The sequence below is a fragment of the Lampetra planeri genome, chromosome 43 (assembly GCF_965212315.1).
Source record: "Lampetra planeri chromosome 43, kcLamPlan1.2.h2, whole genome shotgun sequence".
NCBI lineage: Eukaryota > Metazoa > Chordata > Hyperoartia > Petromyzontiformes > Petromyzontidae > Lampetra > Lampetra planeri.
The window spans coordinates 2,812,414-2,830,129 of NC_136149.1; the positions used below are offsets into that span (position 1 = coordinate 2,812,414).

The 17,716-nt window shown below is 46.4% G+C and overlaps 1 protein-coding gene across 5 annotated transcripts in view; it reads right to left on the reverse strand.

Annotated features, from left to right (window-relative positions):
* LOC144732589 (serine/threonine-protein phosphatase 2A regulatory subunit B'' subunit beta-like) overlaps window positions 1-17,716 on the reverse strand; it is an 82,083-nt gene that overhangs the window by 36,392 nt on the left and 27,975 nt on the right. The window contains exon 1 of one of the 5 annotated variants that reach the window (XM_078614045.1): window positions 244-384. The exons of the other annotated variants lie outside the window; for them this stretch is intronic. Within the exon in view, the coding sequence (XP_078470171.1) occupies window positions 244-378 (135 nt within the window). The 5' untranslated portion in view covers window positions 379-384. Of the gene's footprint in view, window positions 1-243; window positions 385-17,716 lie in introns of those variants that run through there. 5 annotated transcript variants of the gene reach the window in all.

The following is a 17,716-nucleotide window of genomic DNA, read 5'->3' on the forward strand; positions in this document are numbered from 1 at the left end:
CGCGCTTATGTTGCAAGCCGCCCGATGTCACGGTAAGCGGGGTCATCACGGGGCCATTACTGCCGATCACTAACTTCCAAGTTGCTTACACTATCCCCCCCGCCCCCAGCATCCATCCTGCACACGCGTGCCTCCTGTCGCAATCCCGCTCATCCCAAACTCATTCCTGCCACCACCATCTCTTCCTAAAATCCCCCCCGGGGGGAGGGGTCACTTCCGTGTGGCAACCGGGTCCACCGTTACCTGCAGCTGGCGGTAAAGCCGCAGTCGGCTCTTGAAGCGTGACGGGAAGACAAAGTCGCAGCCGCGGGCGAGCGACGCGAGCTCTCCGCGCAGGTCGGGGTCCTGGCGGAGCGACACGCTGTCCTTGATCATCATCGCGCCCGCGTGCCGCCCCCGCTTGTCCGCGCCCCCCCGCGTGGCCCCCCTCTCCGTGCTCGCGGCAGGGTCGGAGTCCCGCTCCCTCCTTCTCGGCACGGCGGCCCGATCGTCGCCCGTCGTTCGACGTCGAGTCCCTTATCCCTCCCCTCTTTCCCTCCCCCTCCTCCTCCTTCTCTTCGTCCTCACCACCACCGCCGTCACCCAGAGTCGGATTTGTCGGCGGACGTTCGGCAGATATTAATCGAATTTAGAAAAATATTTAGAAAAATTCGGGCGTTTGGTTGCGATGGTTTTTGGCTTCGGCTGCCCGAGCAGATTTGACTTATCCGACTGCTTCTGCTGTGCCAACTGCTTGTGCTTCCTCCTGTTGCGTCCAATGCTCGTGCTTTCTGTTGCTGCTGCGCCAACTGTGCTTCTGTTGCCGATTTTACCGCTGCACCTATTGCTTGCTGATGTTGCCGATGCTGCAGTTTCTCTTGCCGTTGAACCACCTCGCGCTAACACTGCTGGTGTCAAGTGCAGATAGAGTCGCAGGAATTTAAGAGAGAACAGTGCGTTTGTACGTTCAGAGTGCTACGCGATACGGACGCGGGCATATACACGCAGGCGCGCGTGATATAAAACGTGTACAAAAACGAAAGGGTTGGCGTTGTCTCGAAATCAATTGGATGTGCCCCAGAATGGATCGTTGTTGTTATTGCTCATAATAATACCAAGCAGCATGCTCAGCGATGGATAAAAACAACAACACAGCGTTGCTACAGATTTATTGATCTTTCCCTCGATTTTTTAAACTTGCAATTTTGCGTCCCAAGTCTGCGTTAAGGGTCGCTCACAATTTGAGTCGGCGTAAAAGTTCGCAGAATGATGATAGCGATATTAAAACAATTATTAAAATTTTTATTATGAACGTAGCATTTAAATGCATATATTCTAATATTATACGGAAATGTATTATTGAGATATTGTTATTATATTGATAAAATGTATGGAAAGACAAAAAGGAAAGCAAATTGCTTATAAATTAAAGTGTTAAATAATAAATCACTGCAAGACCTTTATCACAAGAGTTATTTCTTTGCTTGTTGATCGGATCAACTGAAGAAAAGAATGAGAAATGTATTTCTAAACTTATTAAAATACCGTTTTATTTGTAAAAACAATTACAAACTACAGAAGAATGTTTGATTCCAAATCGCCTCTTAAAATGGACCATGCTAAAATAAATACTGTCAAAAGTTTAAAGCTTCGCTCAACACAAATACGGATCACTGACACATAACTGAAATTTTAAGATTTCTAAAAATGGAAGAAAAAAAATGTGTCTACTTCACTCACGTCACGACTTGACTTCGTGAATGAGCTTCGATGAAAAACCCTGGCGAGGTCCTGGAAAACGCAAGAATATTCCCGCGTGGATTTTCGTCCAGCAACAACGACGGGAAGACGTGTTCTCGTTGAACTCGAGTTCGAACGAAGGCCGTCACCGACGTTGGGGTGAAGAGATCGTTCGAGTTCTTCGGGCGCAACGACCGGCGACGTTTTGCAGCGATAGCCGAAATCTTCAAGGGTTACAAGAGGGACCCCGTGATCGTCAAGACAAGCGGCACTCCTTACCGCAAAATCAAAGAGCGGCGTGCATCGTGGCAGAGTTGCGTCCGACCGAAAAGAGTGTTGCCCACAGCGCTGTCAGCCGCTTACACCGAGTAAACAGACCGAGTGAGCAACGGCACAGCGAGTGACGGCAGGTGGCTTGAAAGTTGAAGCATCGTTTGTGCGGTCGCGGCCGGCACAAGTGAATGAGACGGAGGCACAGGAGCTGACACCACTCTGTTGTTCCCAGGCTCCCATCAACGCACGGAAAATCTCTGGAATCCAACAAGCGGCTTCTTCTTCGCCAAAAGCAACGGGACCGTGCAACGGTTTGCCAGCGTTAATACTGTGTTCATAATACTCGTGGTAAAAATGTTTTTTTTTTACAAAGACATCATAACTGAGAGGTGGTGGAGAGGGGGGGGGGTGGAAAAAATGAGCGGAGGAAAAATGCCGAATATTATTTGACTTCTAGAAATGCAGCTAGAAAAATGTCAGAACAGACTTCAAACAAAAACTACGATTACAATACACATGTAACGAAAGTTGCAAGAAAAAAAGGAAGTAAAATAAAAAAAACGATATACGCAAGCAGGCGGAACACTTGAACACTTGCGGGATTCTTGTCAGAACAACGACGCGCCGCTCCTCGAGTAGAAATCACTCCGCTCGTGGAATCTGAGCTCCCCGATGGAACGTCGCGATCGCGAGCTTCGTCGTTTCCTCGCACGCCTTTCTTCAACACCACAGCGAGAGCCGTGCGTCCGTGTGTTGTGCGAGAGAGCCAAGGGTGTTCGTTCGGTAGGAGTGGCTAAGAAGCAAGAATAGTAACAGCACTGTACTAAAAATAAAAAACGTAAAGCCACCCCTGCTTTTTGGGCTGTACCATGTGGCTCCAAGAATCTCTGACAGCAACAGGGTGAGGGGGGGGTTTGGACAAATCCACGGGCTTCAAAAGAAAAAAACATATGCCCGCACAGACTGTACCAAGTGTTCAGGAATGACAGGCAAAGTTACTTCAGGGTGACTTTGGCTGCCATGGGGAGGGCGCATCGGAAAGTTTTGCTTTTTCTTCTTTGGCCGTTCTAAATTTTTATGTTTTCCAACCCAGTTTGGAAGTGTTTATGCATTAGCTCTGCCCGGCTGTCTTTCTGCGGCGTGGGGGTTGGTGGAGGATGAACGCGACATCGCTTGTAAAGATGATCCGATATAATTTACAAGTTTAGTTTTCAAGTTGTGTGACTATTAAGGACTTACCCTATTATCAGGGTGAACAACCAAAATAACAAAAAGTATTTTTTCATCGAATTCGGTCAAAAAAACTCAATATTTTAAGAGACGAGACTGTGGTCCTTAATAAATAACATCACAAAGAAGTTATTTAAAAGCCACGTCCGGCTCGGGATTTGCAGAGGTTCCGACTCCTGCCCTATATAATACAGGGCGTTTCAAAAAGATGGACCCAATTTCAAAGATATAACGATTTCAAATCGGGTCCATATTTTTTAAACACCCTGTAAATCCAGCCAAATGAACAATCGGCGTTACCCAAAACTTCGGAGTAAAAAAAAACAGCGTTTGGCAGATAAATCTTTTGGGCCAAGGTGATGACGTCACGCGTCAATGAGAGCGCCTCCACTCCCAATGACGTCATGCCACGCGCGACACCACCTGTGACGTCAGATGTCACGCAGTTCGCACGACAACATTGTTGGCGATCGGTTCAATTCCGAGTGGATTTTAAGATACCTCTAAGGCTTTAAAAGGGGCTCACACCACATTGCTTGCAGGAACTAATACATTTATATTCCATTAAGATCCTTAACATATTCTAATCTCCAGCTGCTCATCACTCCCAGGTCTCGGGCTTTTGTTAGCGTGACATCACAAACTATGGACCACCTTAATGGTTCTTTCGGTAAAGTCACGTAGAAGGGAAATAATAAAAATAAGACATAATAAAATAATTCTCACGACGTTTCGGCTACAACGCAAGCAGCCGTCCTCAGGTGAAGAACAGACCTGTCCTCAGGTGAAGAACAGACCTGTTCTTCACCTGAGGACGGCTGCTTGCGTTGTGGCCGAAACGTCGTGAGAATTATCTTATGTTTTATTATTATTTTATTATTTTCCTTCTACATGACTTTACCGAAAGAACCAAGAAGATTAATCCCTGCAGTCACGAAAGATTTAAATCGAAATATGGAACACCACGCCACTTGAAATTAGGCAATCGCAGTCGGTAACTTTGAGTCTGCTTTGAAAACCCATCTCTTTAAAGTAGCCTTCCCTCTTTAGCTTGGTCAGTTGGCCCTGGTTCTGTTTTTGTTTCTTCCTTGTTATGCATTGCGCATTGGGATCCTAGGATGGAATGCGTATTATACATTTAAATTATGTGTGAGTCTATGGGTCTCTGTGTGAGTCTATGTATGTAGGCCTTCTTTCGCACCGTACATAACCAATCACGCTAATTGGAGGTGCGGGGGGGGGACAACAAACTAACGTGCAAAAGGCAGTTCTAAATAAATTAAAGTTTTGCTGGGAGGGGCGGCTAAAGATGTGCCACTGTGGCAAGGTTGCTCCACGTGCAAAAGCCGAAGGCTGCGAGAGTTGGAAAAACACAATTGCGGCTCACTCGACGCATCATCCCTTCCAGGTTGATGCAAACGACCATCACTCGGTGACAGGTCAGCGGAGGGGGGGGAAACCTCGGGGGAATGTGGAATTTCCATTCCATCACCGGCACAGCGATGAGCATCGCGCCACGCGCGTCGGAGCTGGCAGACGCTTTTATTCTTGGAGAGATTAGGCGGAGTGTGCCACCTGCTGTGAAGTGGATTTTCAAGACCCGCTGTGTCACCATAGCCACCACCAAGTTACATTTCGTTTCAAAATAACGCTGTGTGGCCTTGAAAATTAATAACTTATAATAGGCCAGAAACGTTGCTTATTGTACATTTATCCTTTTAAGGCAGCGCTATCAACGAATGCGTTGCATTTGTTGTTGTTTGTGCTTGTGCACCACCGCCAACGTAATCACAACATACTTTATTTTATTTTAATCATCATCACGGTGTTATTGTCAAGTCTCCTCATGGTCCTGTGACGCTATTATTCCATCTAAAAAAACTAAAACTAGTTTTGTATTTTACCAGGTTAGGCCCACCGAGCTGTATGGCTCCATTTCAGAAGTGATTTGGCCACAAATGACATCCCCAAAGAAGTGGCTTCTCAGGTGGAAATATACAGAACCCAAATAATAAACGCAAGTTTCTAAATGTGGAGGGGAAAAAATTAAATCGGAGGACCCAGAGACACGCGAACTCCAAATATACAACAGGAGTAAGGGTAGGGATCGAACCCACCTCATGTGCACCGGGCGAGGCAGTTAACACATCTCACAACCGTGGCGAGATGGTCCCTGTCACAGTAACGTGGAATTCCCTACACTCGATCGGGTCCGCCGGTAGAGACGAGCACCGCCGATCACGCCCATTGCGTTGGTGACGTGAAACTTTGACTCGAGCGTCGAGCTCCGAAATCTCATGCCGCGCTCCAGCGCGGGATGTGATCTCATCGCACAATCTCAATTGCGGTGGTCGGTCCTCCTGGGTGCATTCTCTCCTTTGGTTGCATTTCCATCGCCATCCTGTCAAGCAGCTTACAAATCCTTTCTAGCAACGTGATCCCACCCAAGCACACTTTGACTTTTCTTCACAGCCAGTACAACATTGTAGCCCAATTTGCATTCGTTGCCAGATCCACATGTTCCCCTTTCTGGCTCATAGTGTAAATTACAAGTGTTCATACAAAGTATTTCTATATAATTTATTTAAAAAAAAAACTTTAGAAATAATATCAATATTCCTTTACGGAGTTTATTTCAATGCTGGTGGAATATACAAGTACTGACTGAAAGTGAAATCTGATTAATCTCTTTATGGTATCGCGATCTTTAACAGCGCCCCACTAGTAATGCCTCCCAACCACAGCTATGTCCACAGTGTTCAATCAGTCACTACGACGGATGATGGAATGGTGCACAATTCCCAATCGTTCTCTTTGCCTTGCCCAGACACACACTGTTGCACGCTCTCTGATACTCGCTCAGTATCTCTTGCTGTGCCACTCGGCTTAGCCTAGCGATAATGACTCCGATGTAAGCGCACGTTAACACGTCAGACGACCGATACATGGCACAGCAGTGTCGAGGTAGAGGCCTATTGAAGTGACTCCTTGATAAGTTCCGGGGATGTACCCCCGAAATCACGACATGAAGGAGTTTTAGAACATCTCTTTGCCGTATGGAACTCCTCGAAACTCAAATCTGTAGCATACTTAGTATTAAAAACATTAAATATGCAGACATGAATAAATGTATGATGGGGGCAGTGTCACAGTGGTTATCGGACTGCACTCGCCTGAGAAGTGGTCGGGTGGCTCAGAGGTTTAGAGCGCTACGGTGGCATGACTGAGGTCCTGGGTTTGACTCCGGGTTTTAACCAACTGTGGTGAAATCGGGTTCTCAAGTGTGTTAAGTTGATGGTCTCAACCCAGTCAACCAATGACTGTGCAAAAAAAAACCATCAAAGCAGATCTGGTTCTGTGCTTTATTTAACTAAATTGCAGCTCTCCGAATTAAATATATACGTTTGACAATCATGCAACGAACACAAACCCACGTGGCGGCGTAGGCGGGAAAGTTTTGCCTCCTAGTAGGCCTCTCTTAACTAGTTTCGTGATATCCACTTCCGGGGCGCCGTTCTCCAACACAGGCAGCTGCACGGCTCTGCGAGGATTGCCGACGGATTCTTCGTCTAGTGACGCAAATAACACGATCGGGATAGCACGTTGGGGAAAATACGAAACAAAACGCAAGAGCCCGAACCTATGCTGGCTGGAGTGGGGATTGTTGGGGTTGTGCCAGGAGACTGGGACCCGAGTCGTTGAAGGGGGGACTTCAGCAGGGTGCTGGTGGTAGTGGTGATAGTGGTGGGATGGGAGAGCGGCGGTGTAGCGGTAAGCCGCTACGATGCTCTGTGAACCCAGCGACCCAGCTTTCGATTCCCGCTCACGGCCAACAACAGTGACGGTTATCTGAACCAGTCCTGGGCCTCCCCCAAGTTGACTTGGCCTCAAATGAGTACCTGGCGCGGTGTGTAAACATCGCCACTGGCGTGGTGCTGGCCAGCCACCCCTTCGCACACCGTGCCGGACTTCGTGAGTGCTCACTGACAGCACTTGCTCTGACAGTCTGGTAAGGCTATACGGGGGATCTTTGTCTTTTGTCTTTGGTTGGTGGGAGAGAGGGATGGCTGAGGGGGCAGAGTGTTATTTTCGTAAATGCACTGACACACACACCTGCCACGCCGGCTTCGAGTTGTTGTAATAATATCAGCTGACATTATCAGCACACCACGCTTTAGGCAGCACAGAGCGGGTCCCAAAAATATCCCTCCGACAAAAAAAAACCCCCAAAGGGGGAAAACATTTCCTACGCGGAAACTTCCCGTAATTAACGGTGCCGTTTAAATTGCCGCGGCCGTTCGCGTTAAAAAAACGTTTGCACCTTGGCCGACTGCATTGCGGATGTGTAAATTCCGTTTGAATTGAAGCCGCTCTCGTTTCAGCATGCTCCGCATAGCCATGCGTGTCACTTGAGACAAGTTAAACGACTCAATAACTTCACCAGTGACACAATAGCATTATAGTATGAATGAAATACTTTCGCAAGATCAACTAAAACGACTACTGCATAAACCAAACTAAAACCTGACGTGGATTTTCAGCACTTTTGTAAATCCACTGATGTCAGTCATGGGAGTTGTATTGGCCATACTTCACCATGCTGGTTCGTAAGGGTTGGTGAATGGGAATGAGGGGAGGCGGGGTCTAGACCAGTTCAGAAATCACTCACCTCTGACGTTAGCCATGTGGTCTAACTCAGGCACGTCAGGTTCATAGCACAGTGCTCGTCAACCACTCCGCACACTGCTCCACCCATTAAAAGGTGCAATGAATTATTAACATGGTGTGTTTGTTGTACGTTTTGCAGTGGTTCTGCTGTATCATCTTCCAGGACCATTCCCTGGCGTGATACGATGGACTGCTCACTGTGAGAATTTCGGAAGGACATGTCTTTCACCTCGTGTCTTACCTTCGACTGTGATACGTTTCGTATTGAAATGTGCCCCAGTGTATGTATGGAAGTTGAACTTCTTTCGCAGAGTACGTAGCCAACCGTGTTAATCAGAGGTGCGGGGAACGGACAATAAACTAAACACAAAAAGCAGTTCTGAAGAAATTCGTTTTCGATCTAGATTTAAAAGTGCATAGTTCCAATGGCTTCCTAATATCGGAAGAGCGTTCCAGACGGCCGCAGAAGCGCTTCTGAAGGTGCTCGATGCCGTGACCGTCTCTGTTCGATGGCCAGCCAAAAGCCGCTGCGAGGATGACCGCAGCTCGCGTGACGGCTGATGCTCCTAGGCGAGATCAGCGAGGTATTGTGGGTTTCATTGGTGGCAACAACGCTGCCATACCGACCAATCACATCGGCCGAGTGAGGGAGAGGGATTTTCATGAATATGGAAAGTCAGCATTGTTGAGATCCTGCCTTCAAATCCATATTTCAGTCCCTTGCAATTAAACCAGGAGTGCCGCGTTGATGGTCTGCGCGCAGCTATGAATGACCGCATGAAAGCAAAATCTAAGGAATGATCCAACTTAATTTAGCTTGGCTTCGCTAGGAACGACAAAAATCTCTATATATACATTTTAGGACCCCACATATGGTGATTTACCGTTCTGGTAGATTTAATTTATGACACACATACTGTACACATTATGTAAGAGCGATCCAAAAAATATTTTGGCAAATTTCACACGCAAATATCATACACACAATATCCGATATCAAACGAAACGTCTATATTATACACACACACGTGTCAATGACGTCGTTTGCAAATTTAAAATAATTGTAAAAAAAAAAATCACTAAACTTTAAGCGGGGGGTTACTTAAGCAGTTTTGCCGCCAAGATTGCGCAATGGCACAAACGTTGGATTCTCGTCTTATCTCCAGCTGTTCCATCTTGCGCAGCTAATTCCACTTTCCGCAAACGCATTAGAAATGCGTTATTGAAACAAAGCTCACGCGCACACAAACGCGCGCGCACCGCACAAAGAGAGAAAGAAAATGGACCAATTAGCACGACGTTGGCCAACGTCCAAATCTAACTGTGATGATTTTTTTTTTGGTGACGCCGTGCCAGCCAATGTTTCCATTGCAAACGACGAGCGCGGTGCATTTCGGCCATTCCACTGGAGCGCAAAAATCTCGCGCGAAGACTGCTGGGACGAGTGCTCTCGGCCGCGAGCACCCGTTAAGGCCGGCACCGCAGCGCACGACGGCGGTGTGGTGTGGTGTGGCAGGCACCACGACACCCTGCCGCTGTTTGTGTGTTTGTCTGCCACCGACGCCGGGTGAAACGTCTCAGGCCGAGTCAACGTAGGGGGTTTGGGGAGTCCAAGCAAAGGTTCAGATTCCACTCGCCAGTCAAGCGAGACTTGGCCTGGAAACTAACTCGGACCTCTCGGTTCATGGGCGTAGTGCGCCGACCACTGCGCCACCGCTCCACGCACATTCTCGCACACGCGCGGACACGCACGCACACACGCACGCAGCTCGGCTCTGTGTCTATTTTTACTGCTCAAATCATGCCGGCCATTTCATAACACGCTTTAAGAACTCCCCGAAAGCTTTTTTGCGCTGGGGGTCAAATTCTTCACCCCGTTTTTTTCTCCTCTCTCTCTCTCTTCGCAGAGGTCACCAAACCAGAAAACGCTACCAGCCTTGACAGCAAAGCCAAGAGCAGCGAGTTCCACCGCTCCACCTCCCCCCCCACCTTCATCTGCCGCCAAGCGCATGGAAAATGCGCCGTCATTTCTCGGTGTTCACCAAAGTCCAAGAGAGTTCCCGCTCAAATGAATGACCCCGCCCCTACTCGACATCGGTGGATAAAGAGCTTCATAGCTCATCGGATTCCTTCGGTCTTTATAAAGATTCTGATTCTGACGCATTGTTGCTCACCTTCCCCGTTCACTGGCACTGAGAGAGGTGGAAATTCCGCAGCCTCGTGGCGGTGGTTGGCAAGTCCCTCTACAGGGTAACCCACAAAGTGGCTACTCGCTTTTATCGGCCTCACAAGGATGTTGGGCTGAGTGAACCCACGACCAGGATTAGAACTCGTAACCTTCCGATTGCAAGGCGTCCGCAGTACCGCGGATCCGGCAGGCCGGTGGTCACAGCTAATCGCCACATTTTTACTTTGCCATTTCAGACAGAACTGAACAACGGGTGCCAATGTTTTCCCCTACCTCGTGCTGTTCTGTAAACTTACTTTGAATATTCTTGGTTCTTTCGGTAAAGTCACGTAGAAGGGAAATAATAAAATAATATAAATATAAAAAATTAAAATTCTCACGACGTTTCGACTGCAACACAAGCAATCATCATCATCAGGTGTGAAATCCACAGCAAGAAAAAAAAATTGCAGTGGATTTCACACCTGATGAAGATTGCTTGTGTTGCAGTCGAAACGTCGTGAGAATTTTTATTGTTTTATATTATTTCCCTTCTACGTGACTTCTCCGAAAGAACCAAGAATATGAATCCCTGCAGTCACGAAAGCTTTAAATCAAAATTTACTTTGAATACTTAATACATGTGTAAGGATTTAAATTTTTTTTGGCAAATTATTTTTTATTGATCCGACCACAGGGCAGGTGTGGGGGTGTGTACAGCTTCCGCGACAGGTGAGTGATGCATAGCGGGATAGGCGGCTCGGACAGACAGCCAAAGCGGACGTGTAAGGCCGAAGATTGATGTGGTACGTGAGTCAGATGCCATTTCATTTGGGGAATGAAGGGGGAAAGAGGGGGGGGGGGAGTCAGTCACATTTCAAGTTCAATCATGTAAGGATGTATTTAAATCCCTTTTGTCACTCCACTGCTGGATGAGAGCCTCCCCTCAAACTGAACTTCGTCAAATCCGGTCAGTGTGTGGGCTGAAGGTGGGGAGCATAGATGTGGGAGCATAATACAGTACAACAATGGATTTTGTTGTGTTGCCCTCTCTGTTTCTTGTTCATGTTTTTGTTTGTTGCGGTTGCACCCGATTCAAGAGCCGAATGGCTCACAGGGCTATACCTAATAAATACACTTTGAACTTTAAGATGTTTTTTTGTTCATGTTTTTGTTTTTTGTTTGTTGCGGTTGCACCCGATTCAAGAGCCGAATGGCTCACAGGGCTCTATACCTAATAAATACACTTTGAACTTTAAGATGTTTTTTTGTTCATGTTTTTGTTTTTTGTTTGTTGCGGTTGCACCCGATTCAAGAGCCGAATGGCTCACAGGGCTATATACCTAATAAATACACTTTGAACTTTAAGATGTTTTTTTGTTCATGTTTTTGTTTTTTGTTTGTTGCGGTTGCACCCGATTCAAGAGCCGAATGGCTCACAGGGCTATATACCTAATAAATACACTTTGAACTTTAAGATGTTTTTTTGTTCATGTTTTTGTTTTTTGTTTGTTGCGGTTGCACCCGATTCAAGAGCCGAATGGCTCACAGGGCTACACCTAATAAATACACTTTGAACTTTAAGATGTTTTTTTGTTCATGTTTTTGTTTTTTGTTTGTTGCGGTTGCACCCGATTCAAGAGCCGAATGGCTCACAGGGCTATATACCTAATAAATACACTTTGAACTTTAAGATGTTTTTTTGTTCATGTTTTTGTTTTTTGTTTGTTGCGGTTGCACCCGATTCAAGAGCCGAATGGCTCACAGGGCTGCACCTAATAAATACACTTTGAACTTTAAGATGTTTTTTTGTTCATGTTTTTGTTTTTTGTTTGTTGCGGTTGCACCCGATTCAAGAGCCGAATGGCTCACAGGGCTACACCTAATAAATACACTTTGAACTTTAAGATGTTTTTTTGTTCATGTTTTTGTTTTTTGTTTGTTGCGGTTGCACCCGATTCAAGAGCCGAATGGCTCACAGGGCTATATACCTAATAAATACACTTTGAACTTTAAGATGTTTTTTTGTTCATGTTTTTGTTTTTTGTTTGTTGCGGTTGCACCCGATTCAAGAGCCGAATGGCTCACAGGGCTATACCTAATAAATGAAACTGAAAAACTGAAACTGCCTACTAAGTAGCCCAGCAGCTGCCTCGAGCTTGTCATCAATGCTTGGTGGTCACCCATCCAAGCACCACACTTGATAATAGAAACAACTCTTTGCGGCGAGGGCCGTGTCCACACTGCAGGGTATGTTAACAAGGCCTTTTATATTGTGCAGAAGCATGTAGCCTTGAACGACTCCCCTTCTAATAACCAGGCTCAAAACCTGCTTCGCTCGCGAGCTCTGATGACACCGAGCAAATTCCGGGTGACTTGGGTGAAATGCGCCACGTCCTAATATGGAGGGGATTGTTCCACGGGGGACGGCAAAAAAGCCGTGATGCAGAGGAGATGCTTCAATAAAAGTAACAATAAGAATAACACTACAACTAGGAAACTAAAATAGTCCTTGGGCGACACCAGAATGTGCTGCAAAAACACATGCCGAGCAATCCAAACAAACTTACTCGCGGGCCAGAAAAAGGGAGAGAGAGAGACAGCTGTGTGGGGGGGGGGGCTGTGTGGGCCGTGCTGAGCGACAGCAGGGTCTAAGCAGCGAGGGAGGGCAGCTGTTCGGTCAGGCAGGGCCCTTCGGAGACGCCGACCACTCACTGCTGCTATCGGGGGCACGAGGTGGAGAAACGCCGGCAGCCAACGGGCGCGCTGGGGCGCACGCACTCTGCGAACAAGGAGGTCGCGTCGATCGGGGCGGATTTATTTTTTGAACTCGCGAGCACCCGCTGTGGTACGAAGTGGCCAGGCGGTGGCAGCACAGCAAGCGGGTTCGTGAACTCGTGCGCACGGTTCCAATCGAGCGTTGATGTTGTCGTGTAAGTGGTGGGTTTTTTATATCTACGTCGGTTTTCTCGCTTACGTCATTTAAAAAAGAGAATCTAGATTGAAAACTCATTTCTTTAGAACTGCGTTTTGTGTTTAGTTTGTTGTCCTTCCTCTGCACCTCCGATTAGCGCGGTTGACTACGTAGAGTGCAAAAGAAGTTCATACGTAGATGAACGTGGAATTTGCCAAATATCCCTATTCAGGACCTTGCTGAAAATGATCTTAGGACTTGGTGATCCTCTCCTGGATCATCATCATTATTATCATCAGCCATGATCTACCCACTGTTGGATGAAGGCCTCCTCAAGTTGTCTTTGTCGTTGAAGGTTGTTTGACCATACTTCATTTGATGAAGTATGTGCCCAGAACCGTTTCAGATATTACTCGCTCCGGATGTCAGCCATGGCCCGTAAATGAACTCAGGTTAACGGGTTCATTTCTATTGTGCGCTAACCACTGCAGCAACACTGCCCTCCCCTGTAGAATGTACAGTGGTATGCATGCGCAGAATCTATAAGAGACTCAATCATTCCAAGATTTGTAACGCTCGGCTACGTTCAGCAAGAGGGCGAGACGGGAGCGCGGATGGCGCTGAGGAAAAGTAACGTAAATTAAACTCAACAGAAGAGAAAATCAGATGTTCTTAAACCGGTCTTAAAAAGCACCGATAGCCACGGCTGAGCGGGCTTCAGTCGGCAGAGACCGCTCCAGGTCACGGGGGCTTCAGATGAAGGGCTCCGTTCTACCGGCCGAAGCCGAATGGATCTCGCACACAGCAACCGGTCCACACCGGCTGAGCGTAGGTTCCGTACACATGAGGCGGAAGGCATCGCTCTGCTAGGTTGGTCCACCACCGTTTGTCTTTACAGATTGTATCGTGGTATGAATGTGCAGAATTTATGGTGGTACGATTCTACAGATTGTAGAGTGGTATAAATCTTAATTTTGGAGCTTTCGTGACTGCAGGAATTATTCTTTGGTTCTTTCGGTAAAGTCACGTATAAAGATTAAAAAATCATTTAATTTATTATTTTATCTTTATACATTACTTTACCAAAAGAACCAAAGAATAGTGGTATAAATATAGAATCTGCAGTGGGATGCAAAGAAAATGGACATAAATTGATGCTTATAAATATCGTCTGATAAAATGTTATTAGATTGTTGTCTTTTCCACAATTTTTATGGCGATTGTATTCTAATTTCCATGTCACGAGAAAAAAAATCCATTCGGAACTCCCGCAAAGTATGCAACCCCCATGTTAGAGAATGCTCCGCAGAAGTGGAGATCACACAACTACTTCTGACATCCCGTTTGGTGACCTTTGAATCACACGAGGAGGGGGGGGCAGCACTTTCACACCCACCCTGTTACAAAAAAGTAATGTTTGTTGCACGGCAGTAAAAATCGATATTTAATAACGAAGCACGGAAGAAAATATTACGTTGGCATTTTTAGCGCCGCCTTTGTTGATGGAGCTGAGACATCAACTCACTGCGCTCGAAAATCCAGTTTCAATCACGGCTGGCTTCCCCCGATTCAAACACAAGTTTTGAACGATGCCAGTTCGATGCTGAGCTCTGCACCCCACCTGGCCATCTCTGTAAATAAAAATCTATTTTAACAAACAATAAAACTAATCCTTGGACCCTAAGTATTGAGTGGAATTGCCAAAAGCCTGCGGTAAAACCTCTTGTAGGAACTTGCAGGAATGCAAGGTACATTTTCACAACCCACAAACAAATATCGCCAAAGTTATAGAATCTCTCATGAAGCAAAGCAGGGCACGTTCACGTGGTGAATGAACCTAGTTAATTGCTTGCGAAGGGCATTCACAGAAGTTGCACTAAATTCTTATTTATTGCTGAACAGCTGCTGTGGAAAGCAATCGTGGAATTCAGCAAAGACACCGGCTGAGCAGGGTATTACACTCGCCTTCACAGCAGGTGTCTAAGCCCATTACATTTCTTCGGGCTAAAAATAGTTCTAAACATGTCGAAAATGCCACAAGATGAGCAGTTACGTATGGAACGTATATAAAGCACTGTAATAGAATCTGAAAAATGTGTCAGCGTCCGCGTGCGTGCATATGAATTATCGTGCATGGATTTATAGTGCCTTAGTCAAAGTCGCTTTATAATAATTATAAAGTTGTACATTAGATGGTAGTTCAAATAAAAGAGTGGGGTTAGTGTAGCTATGGTGACAGTTAGGATGACAGGAGGGAGTGGTTAAGGAAGGGTTGGGGTAGGGTTAGTGATGGGGTTAGTGATGGGGGTAGTGACAGGGGTTGGGGGTAGATCTGGCCGTAGCTGAGAGGCCAGGGCAGAGAGTAGCAGTCGGGTAGGCAAGGGAAGAGAAATGGATAGTTTTAACGGAGGAACGGAAGCAGGTTAGTGAAGATGAAATTGAGTGTGTGTGTGCGTACACACGTGCGTGTGTGCATACGTGTGAGAGGCACCTTGGTCTGATCCCGTGACCTCCTGCTAGCGGGCATTCGACACTTCACGTGGCATTAACGTGCACATAACCTCGCCACTGAGTGGCGAATCGCGGTTGTTGTGTGTAGTTATGGGAGAACGTGGGAGCTGCGATTTACACACAGGAGCAACGATCCCAGCGATTCCGATTTGATTTATGTCTACGATCCAAAACATCTACGGCGCTTGGTGCCTGAACCTGTCCTGTGTGCTGGGCCTCCACTAAATCAACTCGGCCTCCTGAAGTGTGAAAGCCGCTGGATATGAACGGTGCTCACCACAATACCCCGTGTGCGCCCTGCTGGCTTTAAAAGGTGCTCGCTATCAGCCCTACAACAGCCCCGTTAGGTTGCATAGCCTCTGTCTTTCAAGTGTATAATCAGGGTGGCACATTGCATGTTTAAGCCACAGTGTGGCAGCACAGCATGAGAAACGAAAAGAGGTAGGAAATGAGGCAAGCAAGATCCGACAATTCGTTGCAGATAGTTATACAGTTTTACGAAAGTTTATGGGTTGGGACATAGGGAATATCAAATTACACGGATGTAACTAAGTAAGCTATAAAGGATTATTCCATCCCCAAAATAAAGTAGGACTTAAGCCTCCTATTGTACGTTGATTATCTACAATCTTGCAAGAAAGGGTATGAATGATTTAGTATGCTGCTGTGCTGCACTTAACTGAATCTCTAATAGAGGCCCTTCATTGGCCACACGGGATGACCATCGCGGCCCTCTCGTTGTGAGACATATGTACGTACGTATGTAGAACTTGGTTCGCACCGTACGTAGCCAACCGTGCGAATCGAAGGTGCGATATTAAATATATAAAACGTTCAACACCCAATGGTTCAGGCAACTGATTAATGTCTTGGTTGAACAAAGGATGCCGACCGACCGACCCCGTTGACTTGCAGGTTCATGGAAAGGTAATCTGAAGTGGGAATTGCAGCACCGCTCCTAAGATCGAGGCGCTCGAGAAGAACGGACAGAAAAGAGACGCTCTTTGCTGGAGGAGGAGAAGTGTAGGGAGGAAGACGATGAGGAGGAGAGAAGGAGGAGGAGGAACCATGTGGTTGGTCACCATCTTGTTGTATCTCCTGGTGACACTACAAGGCCATGGGGCCACGTTTAGGCCCCGAGAAGACATCTTCGTGACCGTGCCTGCACTGGACTCCTCCGGCTGCCTGATTGTAAATTGATGATGATGTATGTACATACGTATAGTGAACTTCTTTCGCACCGTACATAACCAACCGCGCTAATTAATCAGAGACGAGTGCTCTTGCCTGCAACACCGGGCATCCGAGCAGTCACGCTTTACCAGGCCACGGCCTGCTGTGGACAATCAGAGAAGTTGAAACTGGGTACCTTGCTCACGTAGGCCCACTGGTTGATGGGACTTAAGTGTTATTTTATTTTGGAAGTAAAAAAAGATTTTGCCTATTTATAGCCTCTCGTTATTTTATTCACCATTATACTCAGCACGTAATTGGGTATCTTTTGCTGATGATCCCTTGTGAAGGCAAACCTCATTGGTATTTATCAATGACCTATCCACTGCTAAATGCAGGCCTCACCGAGCTGCCACCGTCTCCGATGACCTTGAAATGCGACAAATCATCAAGCACCTGCACACTTGCTTCATGGCTTTATTTTGGTGATTTTCGATAAGTTTTTTGGTTTGGCCATGTTTGTTTGTTGTAGTACAGAGTTAGACTGATGGCCTTAATCTAAGTTGTCTTGTGGTTGTTGTTGTTTGACTTGCATCCCACTGGGATTTTTGCACATTTTTGTGTACGGTGCTTTTCTGCACTATTTTACTGTCTTTTCTTGGATTTTCTGTTTGCACTCAGTCAAATTATCACTTTAAGATGTTTTTTGTTCATGTTTTTGTTTTTTGTTTGTTGCGGTTGAACCCGATTCAACAGCCAAATGGCTCACAGGGCTATACCTAATACTTGAACTTGAAGATATAAAAAGAATTTCATTAAAAATGTTTCGTTTTTACTTTGTTGTCCTTCCCCCGCACCTCCGATCAGCACGGTTGGCTAAGTACAGTGCAAAATAACTTTAACAAACATACATGCTCTATCTCCACGGTGGACGTGTTCTCAGACACGCTCCTCTCTTTGGCAGCCACTCCATCACTTGTCCCTTCGAGCGGCGTGTCCTGCCCAATCCCACTTAATTTTCTTCACAATCAATGTGATGACTAACTTGTGTTTGCCCTCTG